This window comes from Pan paniscus, chromosome 7 (genome assembly GCF_029289425.2).
Source record: "Pan paniscus chromosome 7, NHGRI_mPanPan1-v2.0_pri, whole genome shotgun sequence".
Taxonomy (NCBI): Eukaryota; Metazoa; Chordata; class Mammalia; order Primates; family Hominidae; genus Pan; species Pan paniscus.
Genome location: NC_073256.2, coordinates 40590716 through 40606258, shown reverse-complemented (window position 1 = coordinate 40606258; position 15543 = coordinate 40590716). Strand labels below are relative to the sequence as shown.

At 57.6% G+C, this 15543-nt stretch overlaps 1 protein-coding gene across 11 annotated transcripts; it reads right to left on the bottom strand.

Moving 5' to 3' along the window:
- Positions 1 to 46: 46 nt before the first annotated feature.
- On the bottom strand, positions 47 to 15161 carry FHIP2B (FHF complex subunit HOOK interacting protein 2B). Of its 11 annotated transcripts, none has more exons than XR_004672831.3 (18): positions 15003 to 15157; positions 9778 to 9856; positions 7787 to 7959; positions 6813 to 6917; positions 6594 to 6716; positions 6123 to 6365; positions 5814 to 6010; positions 5377 to 5485; positions 5073 to 5149; positions 4540 to 4729; positions 3695 to 3840; positions 3462 to 3590; positions 2900 to 2990; positions 2579 to 2722; positions 2113 to 2253; positions 1800 to 1900; positions 1243 to 1635; positions 47 to 484 (listed from the first exon to the last, which is right to left on the bottom strand). XR_004672831.3 is itself a non-coding variant. In XM_034965788.3 (17 exons), the coding sequence occupies exons 1-17, from the start codon at positions 15045 to 15047 to the stop codon at positions 1497 to 1499; spliced, it is 2232 nt and encodes a 743-aa protein (XP_034821679.2). In that variant the 5' UTR covers positions 15048 to 15161; the 3' UTR covers positions 47 to 1496. The 11 variants fall into 11 exon arrangements, 7 of the variants coding, with proteins under 7 accessions (XP_034821679.2, XP_034821680.2, XP_063463208.1 ...); XR_008955834.2 differs by having other exon boundaries at positions 5814 to 6007; XR_010113118.1 differs by having other exon boundaries at positions 2579 to 2990.
- Between the last annotated feature and the right edge of the window lie 382 nt (positions 15162 to 15543).

The window sequence follows — 15543 nt, the reverse complement described above, 5'->3', positions numbered from 1 at the left end:
CCTGGGCAGAAGGAGGGGAAACTTGGCCAAGAACAGAGCCACGGTGTCCACGCAATCACACCATTTATTGCTGTGCTGTCCGGGGAAGACACCGTGCAAACGCCAAAGTGCACTGAGGAGAGGGGAGGGTCTGTGACTCCCAAACCCTCGAATATTTTATGAATCTTAAGAGTCCAGACGCAGTTCATCCACAGAGATCTGCGCCCCGTCCACACCAACACCCACGTTTGTGCACCCACATGTGCACGGTGCTCTTCAGAGTGGCGAGGTCCTCCCCCGCGGGGAGGAATGTGGGAGAGGCAGAGGTCACTGAGTTTCCTCCTGTTTCGTGTCACCTCTTGGCAACCTGTGCCTGGCTTCTAGAAGCGGCATGGGCAAGAAAAGGAAGCAAAAGAGGCTCTGGCCTGCTCCTCCTTGCCCAGGAGCAAAGCCAGCAACTGTGTAGTCCCGCTGTGAGGTAATGCCTGGCGCCGCCCGTGTATTCCTGCAGGTCAAGACAGATTCGGGCCGGGTGGGGTGGCAGCCCAGCCACGGAGGGCATGCAGGGAGAACACCACCAGGACTGGCTGCCTGGGCCGCAGCCACTTCCCGCCAGGCTCAGGGGCCTGGAGTCAGGGGGCGTCCTGCCCTTATCTGTCCCCTGACCTCCCTGGCTCCCCAGAAGGGTCTTCTATCAAGAACACTGGGCCCTGGGCAGAAGGGAGGGCAAGGCCCGGCCTCCCCTGGTCTCTGACCTCTGCCCAGGTGCCGTGGACCTGCTGAGACGGGTTCAGAAGGCGCCAGAGAGGAACCACCTGGACCTGAGCCTGGCTCCTGGGCCTGCTCCCCTCCTGGCTGCAGCTGCACCAAGGTTCTCATTAGCAGCGGCCCCTGCCTGGGTGCGGAACATGCTTTGGGCATTTGCCATGAGGCGGCTGGGAGTTTTGCAACAGTTTCCAGGGGAGCAGAGCAGGAAGAGGGGCTTCCCCGACGATCCCATTCACTGCACCTTCTCCATGGGCCAAGCCATGTAGGCAGGGGACAAAATGTCAGGTCTCAGCAGCTCCCATGGTACCTATTGTGACACAGACAAGGCTCCAGGCCCCATCTCACTGGCCTGGGCTCCTGACCAGTCTCGGAGCCATCAGCTCACTCCCCATCTTGACCCTGGAGTTGAGTCACAGGCTTGGCCCTGGCCACAAATGGCCAGTACAGAAGGGGCCAGGCACACAGCACATGAGGGTCTGGGGTCTGGGTGCTCACCTGGCTGTCACCCAAGCTCCTCCAAGAAGGCCCCAAGGACCTTGCTGCCTGGAAAGCCATCTGTTTGGCTCCTTGGCACCTGGCATGCCCATTCCCTGAAACCCAGTCTGGTGTGGTCAACATGCCGCAGTCTCCTTGAGTGAGCCCGGGAGCAGAAGCCCCATCCCAGGAGGGGAGTGTGGCGGCAGTGCCAGGCAGGAGGCAGCTCTGGGGCAGAGGTGTGGACAGGAGTCTCCCACCGCCCTGGTCCTGGCTCAGACCTGCCCTTCCGGGGCTGGGGAGACGTTCTGGCGAGGATCATGTGGGGGAAACTTGACGAAGGCAATGGCAGCCAGCTCCTTGCAGAACTCCTCCAGCACCACCACGCCCTGGAGGAGGGTCTGGTGGTCCAGCCTGAGGGGAGATGGCAGAGGGGGCATGGCTGGGTGGGGGCAGGACTGTGCCCAGCATGACAGCCCAGCATCCACGAGGCTTGACCCTGTGACCAGCCACCTCTCCTCCAGAGGCGCTTTCCACCCTCCCACCCCAAGGCTTCACCTGGCACCCTTGGTACTCACTGCTCCCCAGGAGCCTGGCCCGTCAACTGCTTGCGCACCAGGAGCAGCTTGCCTGGGAACTGGGGTACCCTCTGGATTCTCTGCATCAAGTCCCCGATCACCTACAGCGGGAATCACAGGGGACTCAGATGGGGCCAGCAACACCAGTGAGTCCCCTGGCCCTGCCACACCATGCAGAGCATGGGAGACTGTGCTTTCCCTGGCACTGGCAAGGGTGCCCACCCCTCCAGCCCCCAACCACCTGCCCCGTTCCCTTTCCCTGCTGTCCCCTCCACCTCACTAGGCACACTCCCTTGGGCCGAGGCGTCCTCACCCTCACCAACACGGAGAATAGGCTCCTGCAGCCGGGGGCCAGGCTGATGTACGGATCCAGCAGGTACTCATGAATATGGGGGTGGGGGAAGAGGGCAAGCCGGGACAGGACCGAGGTCACCTGCAGGTTCAGGCTGTATGGCTGTAGGAACATGGTGGACAGAGCCGAGGGCTGGCAGGGCTGGTGAGCATTTTTGCACTCCCCCAGCAAGGTGCCTGGCCACTGTGAACGTGTGTGGGGGTGGGAGGCTCACGTGATGTGTGTGTGTGTCATGGATTCCATGGGGCTGAGGGCCAGAACGTGTTAGGACGTGTGGAGCAGGGGTGAGACGGGGCTTCCCACCTGGGGAAAGGACAGGGGTGGCACCAAAGAACCGAAGCAGAGGCAACCCTGTGGCCAACCTCTGCTCTTGAAGGACCCCAGAGGCACCAGCCTGGAGTTCTCCTGGCCCAGGCCCACTAGCTACCTGATCCAGAATCCGGGACATGCGGTCAAACAGCACTCGGAGGAAGTGGCCCTCGAAGAAAGGTCGCTCGGGCTCATGGGGGTCCAAAGGTGTGGGGGTCAGAGGCCAGCCCCAGGAGGCGACGCGGGAGCTGCACTCCTGGAACTGAGACAGGCGGGAAAGTAGAGGCAGCGGGCCTGGGGACTGGGAACCAGCAGACAGGGCCCCACGCAGGAGGGATGGGCTGGGGTCCTCGGGCAGATGAGAGAGGGGGAACCCAGAGCTTATGACCCAGCTGTTCTGAAGGACAGGAAGTAGGAGCTGGTAGCAGGAGCCACTCACCAGGCCATAAGCATCGTGGACGTATGTGTCATAGCCTGTCTCCTCCAGGAAGGCAGAGGTCTTGGCTTCCTCGGGGACCAGGCACAGGAAACTGAGAGATAGAAGCCGGTGTGGAGGCGCTCCCGGCTCACCCTGCTCTCCCCTGCTTGTGGGACCCTATCTCCCTCCCTGACTGGACCCCAGGGCTGTGGCCAAAGAAAGAGTAAAACTCAGGCCAGGCACGGTGGCTCATGTCTGTAATCCCAGCACTTTGGGAGGCTGAGGTGGGCGAATCACCTGAGGTCAGGAGTTCGAGACCAGCCTGGCCAACATGGGGAAACCCAGTCTCTACTAAAACTATAAAAATTAGCTGGGTGTGGTGGTGCATGTCTGTAATCCCAGGTACTCGGGAGGCTGAGGCACAGGAATCGCTTGGATCCGGAACCCGGGAGGTGGAGGTTGCAGTGAGCCGAGATTGTACCACTGCACTCCATCCTGGGTGACGGAGCAAGACTCTATCTCAAAAAATAAAATAAAATAAAATAAAACTCAAGTGGTTCAGACTGCCTAACTTGCTCCCCACCTGTTGACGATCTCGGTCACTGCTGTTTTGCCATCGTAACTGGTAGCAGGAGCTAGGCGAGGCTTTGCGCGAGGTTGAAAGCCGGAATCCAGGAAGCTGTCGGTGAAGTAGGGGTCTTCCTCCAGGTCTCTGTGGCCAGGGCAGAGCAGCGCGGCACCAGTGAATGAATGGACAGAGTGAGCGTGCGAGTGCTAAGGGCTGGGCTGAGTCCAAAGGGCGCCGGTTTCACTTACAGGGTGTCCTCATAGCTCTCAGGCTCTGGTGAGCCCCAGGCCATGTAAGGGCGGCCCTCAAGGTTGCGCAGGACCAGGCTGCGGATGATCCCCTCGTGGGGCTTCTGCAGCAGCTCCTCAAACAGCCGGAGTGTGGTGATGCTGATCTGGAGCAGGAAGGGGGTCGGCAGGATAGCCCCTTCCCCACCCAGCTCCCAGGGGTGCCTTGGCATGGCTAACCCAGATAAGAAAAGGCCTCTGAGGCAGAGTCACCTCCCTTGGCTGGATGCTAAGGTGGCAGGTTTTGGGGGTAGTTGGGGGGTGTGGGCCTAGGAATCAAGAAGTCTGGGTGGTCCCTGGTATGTGACTAATTTGATGTGCAATTTCAGGCAAGCCAATTCGCTTCTCTGTGCCTTACTTTCCATGTCTGAGAAATGGGAGTATCAACCTCGCCTACCTCACGAAGTAGTAGGTGTTAGCCTTCCAGCGAGCCAAGTGTGCAAAATATAAAATACTGTAAAAAATAAGCTGGGCACAGTGGCTCATGCCTGCAGTCCCAGCACTTTAGGAGGCTGAGGTGAGAGGATCGCTTGAGGCCAGGAGTTGGAGACTGCAGTGAGTTATGATCACACTTCTGCACTCCAGGGCCTGGGTGATACAGCAATACCCTGTCTCTTTAAAGAAAAAAAAAAAAAGTATATGATCATAGAAAATTAGTGTGTGACAAAAGTGGCTCGGCAGTGTTTTGCAGTTCAGTGTCTCAAAGGTGGAGTCAGCTGGGAACACTAATGAAATGGGAAGAGTGTTCAGGAAATCCCTCTGGCAGGGGTGGTGAGAGGAACAGAGATGGAGGTCCCCCACTGTACCTCATCAGAGAGGTGGTCACAATGCCCGATGAGATGAGCATACAGGGTGTGGGGGTTGTTCCCGGGGGCTTCAGGCTGCCGGTCTGTGCCCAGGAGGAAAGCCACGGCCTCCCGCAGCAGCGCAGGGGAGCGAAGCTGGCGCAGCATGGCTGTGAGGAGGGCGGTGGAGGTCAAGATGCTCTGCTCGGACCTACGGGAAGAGGGCACCTTAGCCGGGCCCGGTGTGTGCAGACAGCACATGAGTGCGGGTGGCAGAACCCTTCCTGCTTGCCTCGCATGTTTGGCTGGTATGTCTGTGGTCACTTGCCCATCCCTGCTGAGGTCCTGCAGGGACGGGTAGGAGGCCTTCGTTTAGCCCACGTAGCTCAGAGCCACGTGCACATCATGGGGCAGGCCTGGCAAACATCACCCAATGGGGTCCACAAATGGGATTCTGGTCAAGAAGGTGTCTGGCCTTAGGGACAGGACGAGGCTGGGTGGGGTAGGTGGTTTACTGTAGACCACAGTCATGCCTGAGGGAACTAGACACTTACACGTGCAGGAGCTGGGGCTGCAGGGTCTCCACGAAGAAGTTCTCAGCCACGGCCTTCGCCAAGGCGTCCGCAACCACCTGGGTGCCAGAGAGCGCCAACGTGTTTTGCCCTCATCACAATTCCAGCTGAGAAATAACCGTGTCCTTGCGCGGCGCCTGATGCCACAGGAGAGGGTCCCGGCCCGCCTGGGGCCCCGCTTAGCTCCTGGACCCCATGTTTCCATGTCCCTGCTCCACTTGGTCCTCGAGATGGAGATGGTACAGGGAACAGCGTGAGAGCCCGGCCTCCGCCCGCCCCTGCTCACCGTGTGTGCCTCTGTGATGAGGTGGTCGCAGTAATCAAACCAGCCCAAGAAGGCAGCCAAGGCCTCCTTGCCAGGGAAGGAAGCCTCATCAGACGGGGCACTGGGTAACCTGAAGGAAGAGGGGAGTGAAGTCTCAGAGAGTGGAGGAGGAGCTTCAAGGTCTTCCTCAATGTCTCCTGAAACTGGGCCCTTCCCCTCTCCTGTGGAACCTCTGTGGCTGGGAATCAGTTATCTTGGGGGTTTTATGGACAGAGGCAGCAAAAGCAGTACTTCCCTGGAGGGCAAGAAGGCCCCTGGGGATCAGCTGCAGCCTTGGGGAGAGGGTGGCCAGCAGGGGTCCCTAGCAACGTGGAACCCCAGGGGAGCTGGCCACCAAAGACAGGCAGGGCTGCCAGCAACTGAAGATGCTGGCCAGCCTTCCCGGGCTGGGCACCCACCTCCAGCTGATGCCCTCTAAGGCGGCAATGTCTGCGGGGTCCAGGAAGACAGGCATGGACCGGTACAGCTGGCAAAGGTGCCGGACGATCGCAGGGCAGCAGGCGCTGCTCTGTACCAGGTAGGTGGCAGCTGCTGGGGAGGCCATGCTCACCAGGAGCAGCAGGTTCTCCTGGGCCTTCAAGGCCACCCGACTCTTCTAGGGGATGAGGATACAACTTCAGGGACATGCATGTGAGCCCTCAAATCACCCCCCGGCCGTCGACCCACCCTTCCCCCACCCCCACCCCCTCCATCTCTGCTGCCAGCACCTTGCTCTGGCACAGCCCAAGCAGGGAGGTAATCAGGTTGCTCTCTGTGGTCCCACCGTCCAGCTCCTCGGTCTCAGCAGGCATGTGGCTGTTCAAGGCCTGGGCCCCAAAGGACTCCCCGTCCAGCTGGGGCCTGGCAGGAGCACCATCGTGGGAGCAGTCCTTGTCCCCGTGGCTGGTTGTGTCCTTAGGCAGGGCAGTGGGTTCTCCGCATGCCTTCTTCCTACCTACAATCTTTTTACCCTGCAAAGAGGGTGAGATGAGGCCAGGCCTGGTGGGGACCACTTCCCAGGGTCCCCCACTGGGACCGCAGGGTGGGCTGCCAGCAGGGCGTCGGCCTGGAGCTGGAGGGGAAGCTGCCTGCGTGCCTCCCGGGTACCTGATCTCTGCTTCTGCCTCCTCAGGAGGGCACAGGGGGCTTGCCCTGGGGTTCCGGGCCCTCCCGCTCCTGTTCCCGATCGGAGTGCTCACTTCCAGGATGTAGGCGAGCAGCTCTGGGTCCTGCTGGATCTTGGAGCAGAGGACGGTGGTGAACTGCACCTCCTCCTTTTCTGTAACGGATCCGGAAGCAGTCCCACCAAGTCGGAGGAGTTTCTGGAAGAGCACCAGGACAGAACCAGAGGGAAGAGGGGTGGCAGGGGAGAGAGGGGGCCTCATGCCCAGACACCCCTTGGCTTCCGGGCCCCTCACCTGCACAGGCCTGTGGACGCTGAGGTAATGCAGCAGGGGGTGCTGCACCTGCGCCAGAACCTTGCTGAAGAACTGGAACACCTGCTGCCGCATGCCTGGGGGGTACTGAGGCCAGGGACAGAGCACCTGTCAGAGCCGTGTCCTCTGCCTGCCGCATGCCTGGCGGGTACTGAGGCCAGGGACAGAGCACCTGTCAGAGCTGTGTCCCCTGCCTGCCGCATGCCTGGGGGGTACTGAGGCCAGGGACAGAGCGCCTGTCAGAGCTGTGTCCCCCACCTGGAACACTGCACCCCCAGAGAGCCCCAGGCTCAACTCCTCCCTCAGTTCCGGCTCAGAGGGCCCGTTCTCACAGGCCTGCTTCCCTTGCCACGTTGTTCGAAACTGGCCTTCCTGGCACTCACAACCCCTTTTCCTGCATCACTGTGCTCCATGACTGGGTCATTATTGACCCATCACAGGATGGTCCTGCCTCTCCCACTAGGATTCTTGTCGAGTTTTCTTTCCTTTTTTTAAGAGACAGTGTCTTGCTCTGCCTCCTAGGCAGGAGTGCGGTCTCACGATAACAGTTCACTGCAGCCTCCATCTCCTGGGCTCAAGCAATCCACCCACCTCGGCCTCCCACGTAGCTGGGGCTACAGGCGCGCATCACCATGCCTGGCTCTTGTCAGTATGAATCCCTGCTGTGTCCCCAGCATCTAGAGCAGAGCCTGGCACATGGCAGGCCCATCTTTGTGGAGTGAACTGGGAACAGGAGCGCTGGGATGGTGGAGTGTTCTAAGTGAGACAGCCACAGTGCCCGTCCTGTTTGCTCCTCTCGCCCGAACTGCCACTTTCAGTGTCAGGACTGGGAAGAGCATAGGCAGAAAGGCCTGGAATCCAGGGAGCCCCAGGCTGCCCACTGCCCACCTCAGCCTGGCCCAGCACTCAGAGGGTCTCCCACCTCGGCCTGGCCCAGCGCACAGAGGGCCTCCCACCTCAGCCTTGCCCAGCGTGCAGAGAGTCTCCAGGATCTTGTGCTGCAGCAGGTACTCCAGGCAGGGCCCTGCCTCACCCGCGGCCGCCTGCTGCTGCTCTTCATACACCAGGATATCCAGCATCTGCTTCAGCCGCCAGGGAATGTCTGTCTTCTTGGCGGGGGTGCTTTCATCTAATGATGTTTGGGAAACAAGGGTGAGTAGGGTAAAGAGGGGCACCCTGGCTTGAAAACTTCACCCTCTCCTGCCAAAGCCCAGAAAGGGGAGGTCCTGTCTGGGAGAGGTGGGGGAAGAGAGCTGCTGGCAATGGGGAAATGGAAGTTTACAGTGAATGCTTCAATATTTAAGAAGACAAAAGTCCTTCCAGGCTCAGGACACAGTCCTCTGAGAACGCATGCATGCCCAGCCCTTTATCAGGGGGCAGCAGCATCGGTTTCCTTCAAACCTTAGGATGGGTACAGAGACAGGGACACATGGTCCTGGGCCCACAGAAGGCTGCTGTCAGCTCTGGGCCTGAGTGGACACTGTGGGCTCAGGGCTCTTGTCACATAACTTAGAAGCTGTAATTCCAGCAGCTGCCTGAGAGAGAACCTCCTGGGGCCTCCCCCACTGACACTCAGAGAAGGCAAGCCTCTGTTTTTCACAAAGCAGAAAAAAACATCTGTGCCACCACCTTCAGGTCTGACCCAGTCCTGCTCCCTGTACCAACGCCCTGACGGGGAAGCTACTTAGTGGGGGCTTTTGCAGTCAAGAGTCTCAGTGTGTGTTTTAAAGAAAGTTCTGGTGCTTCAGGACTAGACTTGGAGCACCCCCTAGCTTTCCTTTAAGGAACAGGAGCTTGAGTAGGGCGGCCTGCCCCACGTACTTCCAACCCTTCTGGTCTAGGGACCATTCTGGAAATGAAAGGGCTGGATGGGGGAAGCCCCAGGTGAATTTCAGCCAGTTCTGATCTGATCTTACTCAGCTGGTGGACTGAGGCTCTCCTTCAAGAGATCTTTAACCTGAAGAGATGGTTCAGAACCAGGGGTGCGCTTTTCCCCCCCAGGGAACATGAGGCAATGTCTGGAGACCTTCCTGGTTGTCCCAATTCGGGGGTGGGGTGTGCTACTGGCACCTAGTGGGTAGAGGCCAGAATTACTGCTGCACATCCCACACCGCCCAGGACAGCCCCGCGCAGGGAAGGCTCCAGGTCCAATGCCAACTGTGCCAAGATTGAGAAACCTGGTCTAGCAGAACCCTCAGAGGGTCCCGCAGATTTCTGAATTTCCTGGGCTGGCCCGGGCTGGAAAGAAAGCCTGTAGGAAAGGTGTGGGCTGGGATCAAGCCCCAGTCTGAACTCCAGGAAGGGAAAAGTGAGGGATGCAGGATATGGTTACCTGGCCACCAGTCCGTATCCACCCATGGCAGCCTCATGACTGCAGAGCAGCCACTCAGATGCCATCCCCTCAGTGAGCGGTCCTGATGGGACCAGGTGCCAAGGCTTTGGCTCTTTGGGGTGTCAGCTTGGAGAGAGGGACCCAGGCATGTTACGCACCTTGGTTTTCATTCTCCTCCTACCCCAGATCTCTACAAGGACAATGCCCCTAAGCTGGCTCAGGGGAAAGGGGAATTTATTAAACTCTTTTCTTTTGATCATTAAACCCTAGGCACAAGCACCTGGGGCCTGAAGGTCTGGAGCTGGAAGCTGGGGGAAGTGCAGCCACCTCTTCCTTGCAGAGTCAGGCCAGTGAGACCCCCAACCAGGCTACTCCTTCCTCACACAGCCTCTTTCTAAAAGGTCAGAGTGGGACCAGCAGCTAAATCATCAGGAGTGGAGTGGCCCAGGGCTCTGGGTCTTCTGTCTGTCTGGTTCTCTGTCTCCGTGAACTCGGCTCCAATTCTGAACGACTGGGCAGGTTACCTTTCCCAGGACACCTGAATGGTGACACTCTGCACACTCCTTCCTCCCCGCTCCCTCCAGGGTCCCTGGGCTGGGGAGGGCCAGGCCGCACCTGTGCTCTCGATGTAGTAGTGCGTGATGCCCTTCCAGTGCTCCACGAAGGCCTGCAGCAGGTCAATGCTGGGCTCACGCTGCAGAGAGGGCAGACACACAACCTCGGTGGGGGCCACAAAGGCCAGGGAGCCCCTGCCCGCATGGGAACAGACATTCTGAGTGTCAGGTTCATGCTAGGCCTCCTCATGAGGAGGCACCCTGCTCCCTGGCTTTCAAAGGGAGGAATAACACATTTCCTCCAGGACACACTGTCAACTTGCCAAGGATCTCCTGACAGGCACTTCTCCCAAGATACCCCTCCCTCCTGGAAATGCTGTTTTCTTGCTGTATGTCACAATCCTGTCCTGTCTCTGTCCTGGAGGTGCTAAGAATGTTGCTGGGGGAAACAGACACAGATTATTTCAACACAGCATGGTTACGCTACAGTAGAGGCACATAGAGGAACACGGGAGCGCAGTCCCCCAAAGAAAAGCAAAATGATACAGATCGAAAATGTGGCAAAGGCCAGGTGCAGTGGCTCACGCCTGTAAGCCCAACACTTTGTGAGGCAAAGGTGGGCAGACGGCTCGAGTCCAGGAGTTTAAACCAGCCTCGGCAACATGATGACACTCTGTCTCTATAAACAATTTAAAAACTAGCAGGACGTGGTGGTGTGTGCCTATAGTCCCAGCTACTTGGGAGGCTGGGGTGCGAGGATCACCTGAGCCCAGGGAGGTCAAGGCTTCAGTGAACTGTGATCGCACCGCTGCACTCCAGCCTAGGTGACAAGGTGAGACCCTATCTCAAAAAAAAAAAAAAAAAAAGACAAAGCTTTCCCATTCCTCTCAATCTGAGAGTCTACGAAAATCTGTTCAAGACCACCACAGGCTCTGTTCAGCCTGATGGGTAGGTAACATTAGCATGATATTAACAACGTGCCTTCCTTATAACATGCTTACATGCTTTCATCTTGTGTCCAAAGCCTGAGCCTGCACAACCCCAACTCCTTAGCCAGTGCTGCTCTCGTTTCCTCCTCTACTGGCTCCTTCTATCAAGCCTTGGAAAATTCTGGTTCTGCTCTGGGCAAGCCCCTAAACTCCCCCTTTTCCATGAGTGCTCTCTCCATCTCTACACCATGGTTGATACTGGCCTTGCACTGAGAACAATCACTTTCCCTGAAAACTTCTCAACAACAACAACAACAACAACACCACCACCACCATTCCTTCGCTTTTCTTGCAGAGTAAATGTTTTCAGGAAAAAAAGAATTCTAATCATCCCTCCCCACAGCTGTGCATTTCTGCCTCTAGGTCTTTGCTGGGGCCACTCCTCTGCCCAAGGTGCTCTGTATCCCACTAACTATCTGGATCGTGAAAGTCCCCAGTGAGGTTCAGTCCCCAGCAGCTCCACCAAGCCCTCTCCAGTGTCCCTGCCTGCCCACACCTCTCTGACCTCACACTTTACTGCACCACAGAGCTGAGTAGCCACTCATGAAATCATTTGTTCATTCTAAGTGCCCACTATGTACAAGACACTATGCTAGATGCCACAAGCAACATGAGGATGACTAACACCTAGTCCTCAAGAAATGTGTCATGGAGAAGACGATATAAAACCGCATTGAATAACGAAGCTACAGGGAAGTAGTGTGAGGCCGCAGGAGAGGTGGAAAGTAGTGACCTCTCAGAAAAACAGGGGTAACTTCTAACAGGCTGGAACAGGGAAGGCTTTACCAAGATCACATCTCAACTAAAACTTGAAGAACCAGGTCAATATCAACAAGAGAAGGAAGACAGTCCCTGCAGAAGGAACTCTGCAGCAAAGTGTGCCTGGGGAAGGGGTGGGCTGGCAAGACTTCGGAGTCTCTAATGCCAAGCCAAGAAGTCTCAGTCATTTTTTGCAGGCAGCAGGGAGCAGGTCAATGACAACTTTTTTTTTTTTCTTTTGAGACAGAGTCTCAAAAAAAAAAAAAAAAAAAAAAGAGTCTCACCGTCACCCAGGCTAGAGTGCAGTGGCACCATCTCAGCTCACTGTAACCTCCGCTTCCTGGGTTCAAGTGATTCTCCTGCCTCCCAAGTTGCTGGGATTACAGACGTGTGCCACCACGCCTGGCTGATTTTTGTATTTTTAGTAGAGACGGGGTTTCACCATGTTGGCCAGGCTGGTCTCAAACTCCTGACCTCAAGTGGTCCGCCCACCTGGGCCTCATGCTGGGATTACAGGCATGAGCCACCACACCCGGCCATTGGCACCTTCTGAGCAGTGTTTTCGGAAGACTCATCTGGCAGTTGGCCTTGGGAGAGGAGGTAAAGGCAGGAAGAATATGCTTAGAAGGCCACTGCAACATGGGGAGGGAGGGATGACATTCACAGAACTGGAAACTCCCCTCGGTCCGCAGGGCATCTTGTCTTCTTTCAAAGCTAGTTGGTAGGGGCTGCAACCCTTCTCAAAAGTAGCACCACCCACAGTTATTCCAAATATTCCATCCCTGTGCAGTGACCGCATCTCACTACATTCTATGTGACAGTGCCTGCTGTGCTGAGCAGTCATCTCTTCTGCTAGACGATGAGCTCCCTGAGAGCCAGGGTTCTGTGTTTTACAGCTAGCCTGCCCTCAATGGGCTCAGCACATAGTGAATACCCATGAATATTTACCAGATATCTCAGGAAACTCCTGGAGACATTCTTTCCCTAGTTCCTTGTTTTAGAAAGTCCTCTGGCCCTTCACCAGCCCTACAATTATCTCATAATTTCTGTGATGGGGTCTCCTTTAGCCTCAAAATTGGCTTATAGTCTTTGAAAACCTTGAGCTGGGCTTTAACCAAAAAGAATACTCCAGTACGGCAGGAGACACGGGAGAGGCAGGTTAACCAGCACAGGCCATTAGAGAGCTGGTGACACAGGTGTGTGATCTTTACCTGACTCCACCACCAGCTATGATAACTCCAAACCAAAGGCACTAGACCCAACAATTTCTCTTTAAAGATATTATTAGTGGCCAGACATGGTGGTGGCTCACACCTGTAATCCTAGCACTTTGGGAGGCCAAGGCAGGTGGATCACTTAAGGTCAGGAGTTCGAGACCAGCCTGGCCAACATGGCGAAACCTCATCTCTACTAAAATTACAAATATTAGCTGGGCGTGGTGGCACAGCCCTGTAGTCCCAGCTACTCAGGTGGCTGAGGCAGGAGAACCACTTGAGGTGGAGACTGCAGTCAGCTGAGATCGCCCCACTGCACTCCAGCCCGGGTGACAGTGGAGGACTCCATCTTAAAAAAAAAAAAAAAAAAAAAAGGCTGTAATGATTCCTAATCTGTTAGATCAGAAGAGGGCGGGGAGGAGCAGTCTTCCTACTCAATGAGTAATCAGTTGACTTACTAGGATCACACTTGGTGACCAAGGCTTGGGAAAGACCTAGACTGGCGACCTGAGGGTAGAGCACAAAAGAGGAATTCCCGTCTCCCTGTAGGGCCAACCACACCGCCTGGACATAGCCTATATGGTCAATACTAAAGGGCCCGGAAGATCACCTGCCTAAAAAGATCTCCCTCCACTGCCAAAATCTCCTGCCACTGATGCCTGTACTTCCGTCATTGGAAGCCTTAGAATTTGACTCCTAGCCGGGTGCGGTGGCTCATGCCTGTAATCCCACCACTTTGGGAGGCTAAGGATCGCTTGAGGCCAGGAGTTCAAGACCAGCCTGGGCAACATGTTGAAACCCTGTCTCTACAAAAAATACAAAAATCAGCCTGGCGTGGTGCCGCATGCCTGTAGTCCCAGCTACTCAGGAGGCTGAGGTGGGAGGATTGCTTGAGCCCAGGAGGTGGAGGCTGCAATGAGCGGAGATCGCACCACTGTAGTCTAGCCTGGGCTCAGAAATAAATAAATAAATAATGAAAAGAAAAGAAAAAGAAAGAAATTCACTCCTCAGGACTGAGGAACTGTCTGGCCTGTCTCACCTCCTGTAAATGGAGTGTTCCCCAGAGGTATGAATGGGTTTATCAGATCACTTTTGAAGATCACAGCTGTTTTGACTGGGGATGGGGGAAGGGGAGGAAGAATCATTTTGGAACCCTCTCTACCTGGATGCCCCAAGGCCCTGGCCCTGGGTCAACAGCAGGGCTGGGAAGGTGGAGGAAGTCATAGTTTCTGACTTTCTTCCCAACTTTGCCTAAGGCAAACGTCTTTCAACAGGAGCTCCCATGAGGGTTGGGGAGGAGGTGGTGGGGAGGAAGGAGGGTGAAACCCAAGACTCTCTCTCCTAAGAAAATCTGATACTCAACTCATCAATTGGGGGAAGATTTATACTAGGAGGCAGAAGTATTGCTGACTTTACAGACAGCTTCTTGGCAGGGTTACTTTCAACAGCGGGCACCCCCCCACCCTACCGGGAATACCCCCACCCTTCCTACACAGCGCTACATCTTGCTGAACGAACCCTAGTAGTAGGCTGCCTGCCAGCCCGCAGCCCCAACAAAAAATGGCAAAAACACAAACTCTGACGGCACGTGAAACATCAATGGACTCTCCTCCCCGCACAGGGCCACCCAGGCCCCACCACGGAAGGCCTGTCCCTAACTCAAAGTCAATTTGGCTTGTGAGGGGTCACAGCCACGCTGGAAACATCTGCACCCAATAGAAGGCGATTTCCCCGGCTGGGGGCCCACCAGCCTGCCCCGGGTCTTTACCCTTCGTGGGGACTTGGACCGGCAGGGCCTGCACTTCCCACGTCCCGGGGTGACGGGAAGGGCGTCCTGCACCCCAACAAGGTCCTGGAGTTGTCTGGGAGATCAGACCGAGGGGAAGGGACGGCGATTTTTTCAAGCCCAGGCGAGGCGGTGGGGTGGAGCGGAGGAAGGCGGCAGGCCCACCGGGACTGGGGGGAGGCGGCCTAGGGCCCCGGGGGGCAGGAAACACCCCAAGCGGTGACAGGGAGCGTCCCGGCGGAGGCGAGTTCAGGAATTGGGAGACACTCCGGGGCCAGGACGCACAGACAGGAAGCGACGCGGGAGCAGGCCGGGGAGGTGGGGCGGTCGGGAGGAGTCTGGGAGCGGGACTGGGAAGAGCGAGGGGAAGCGGGGCGCGGCCGGGGAGGCCGAGGAAGGGGCGCCGCGGCCCGGGGGTCCCTGCCCGAGGGGGCCCGCGCCCGCCCGCCCTCCTGCGGGCCGCGCCCGGCTCCGCGCCCGCCCAGCCCGGCCTAGGCCCGCGACTCCCGGCGGCCCGGCCCGGCCCTGCCGGCCTCACCGCCCCCACGGCTTCCTGCAGCAGCGCCCCGAGCCGGCTCAGCATGATGGCGCCCGGCCCCCGGCTCCCGGGCGAAAGCGGCGGCGGCAGCGCTCTAGGCGGAGGAGGCAGCCCCGTGGCCCCGGCGGCCCCGGCGCGACGAGGGAGGCGGGACCCGGCCGCTCCGCCCCTTCCCGGCCCGGCTGCGTGGCGCTGGCTAACCCCGGCTGGGGGCGCCCCGTCGGGCTGGGAACCGCCAGCGGTGGGCCCTGAGAGTTGGCTGGGAGGTGTTTTTTTTTTTTTTTCTTTCCTTTCTTCCGAGACAGGGTCTCGCTTGGTCGCCCAGGCTGGAGTGTAGTGGCGCGATCTCTGCTCATTGCAGCCTCCAACTCCTAGACTCATGCGATCCTCCAACCCCGGCCTCCAGAGTAGCTGGGTCCACAGGCGCGCGCCACCACGCCTGGCCAATTGTTTTTTTTTTTTTTTTTTTTTACTGGGAGGGGAGGTCTCACTGTGCTGCCTAGGCTGATCTCCAGCTCCTGGCCTCAAGCGACCCTCCCGC

Coding starts and splice junctions, on each gene's coding strand:
- FHIP2B (XM_055116351.2), bottom strand. CDS start 15,047: ATGCTGAGCCGGCTCGGGGCGCTGCTGCAGGAAGCCGTGGGGGCG. Junction 6,717..6,812: donor GCGTCCACAGGCCTGTGCAG/GTGAGGGGCCCG, acceptor GTGCTCTTCCAG/AAACTCCTCCGACTTGGTGG. Junction 2,254..2,578: donor TGTCCCGGATTCTGGATCAG/GTAGCTAGTGGG, acceptor ATGTTCCTACAG/CCATACAGCCTGAACCTGCA.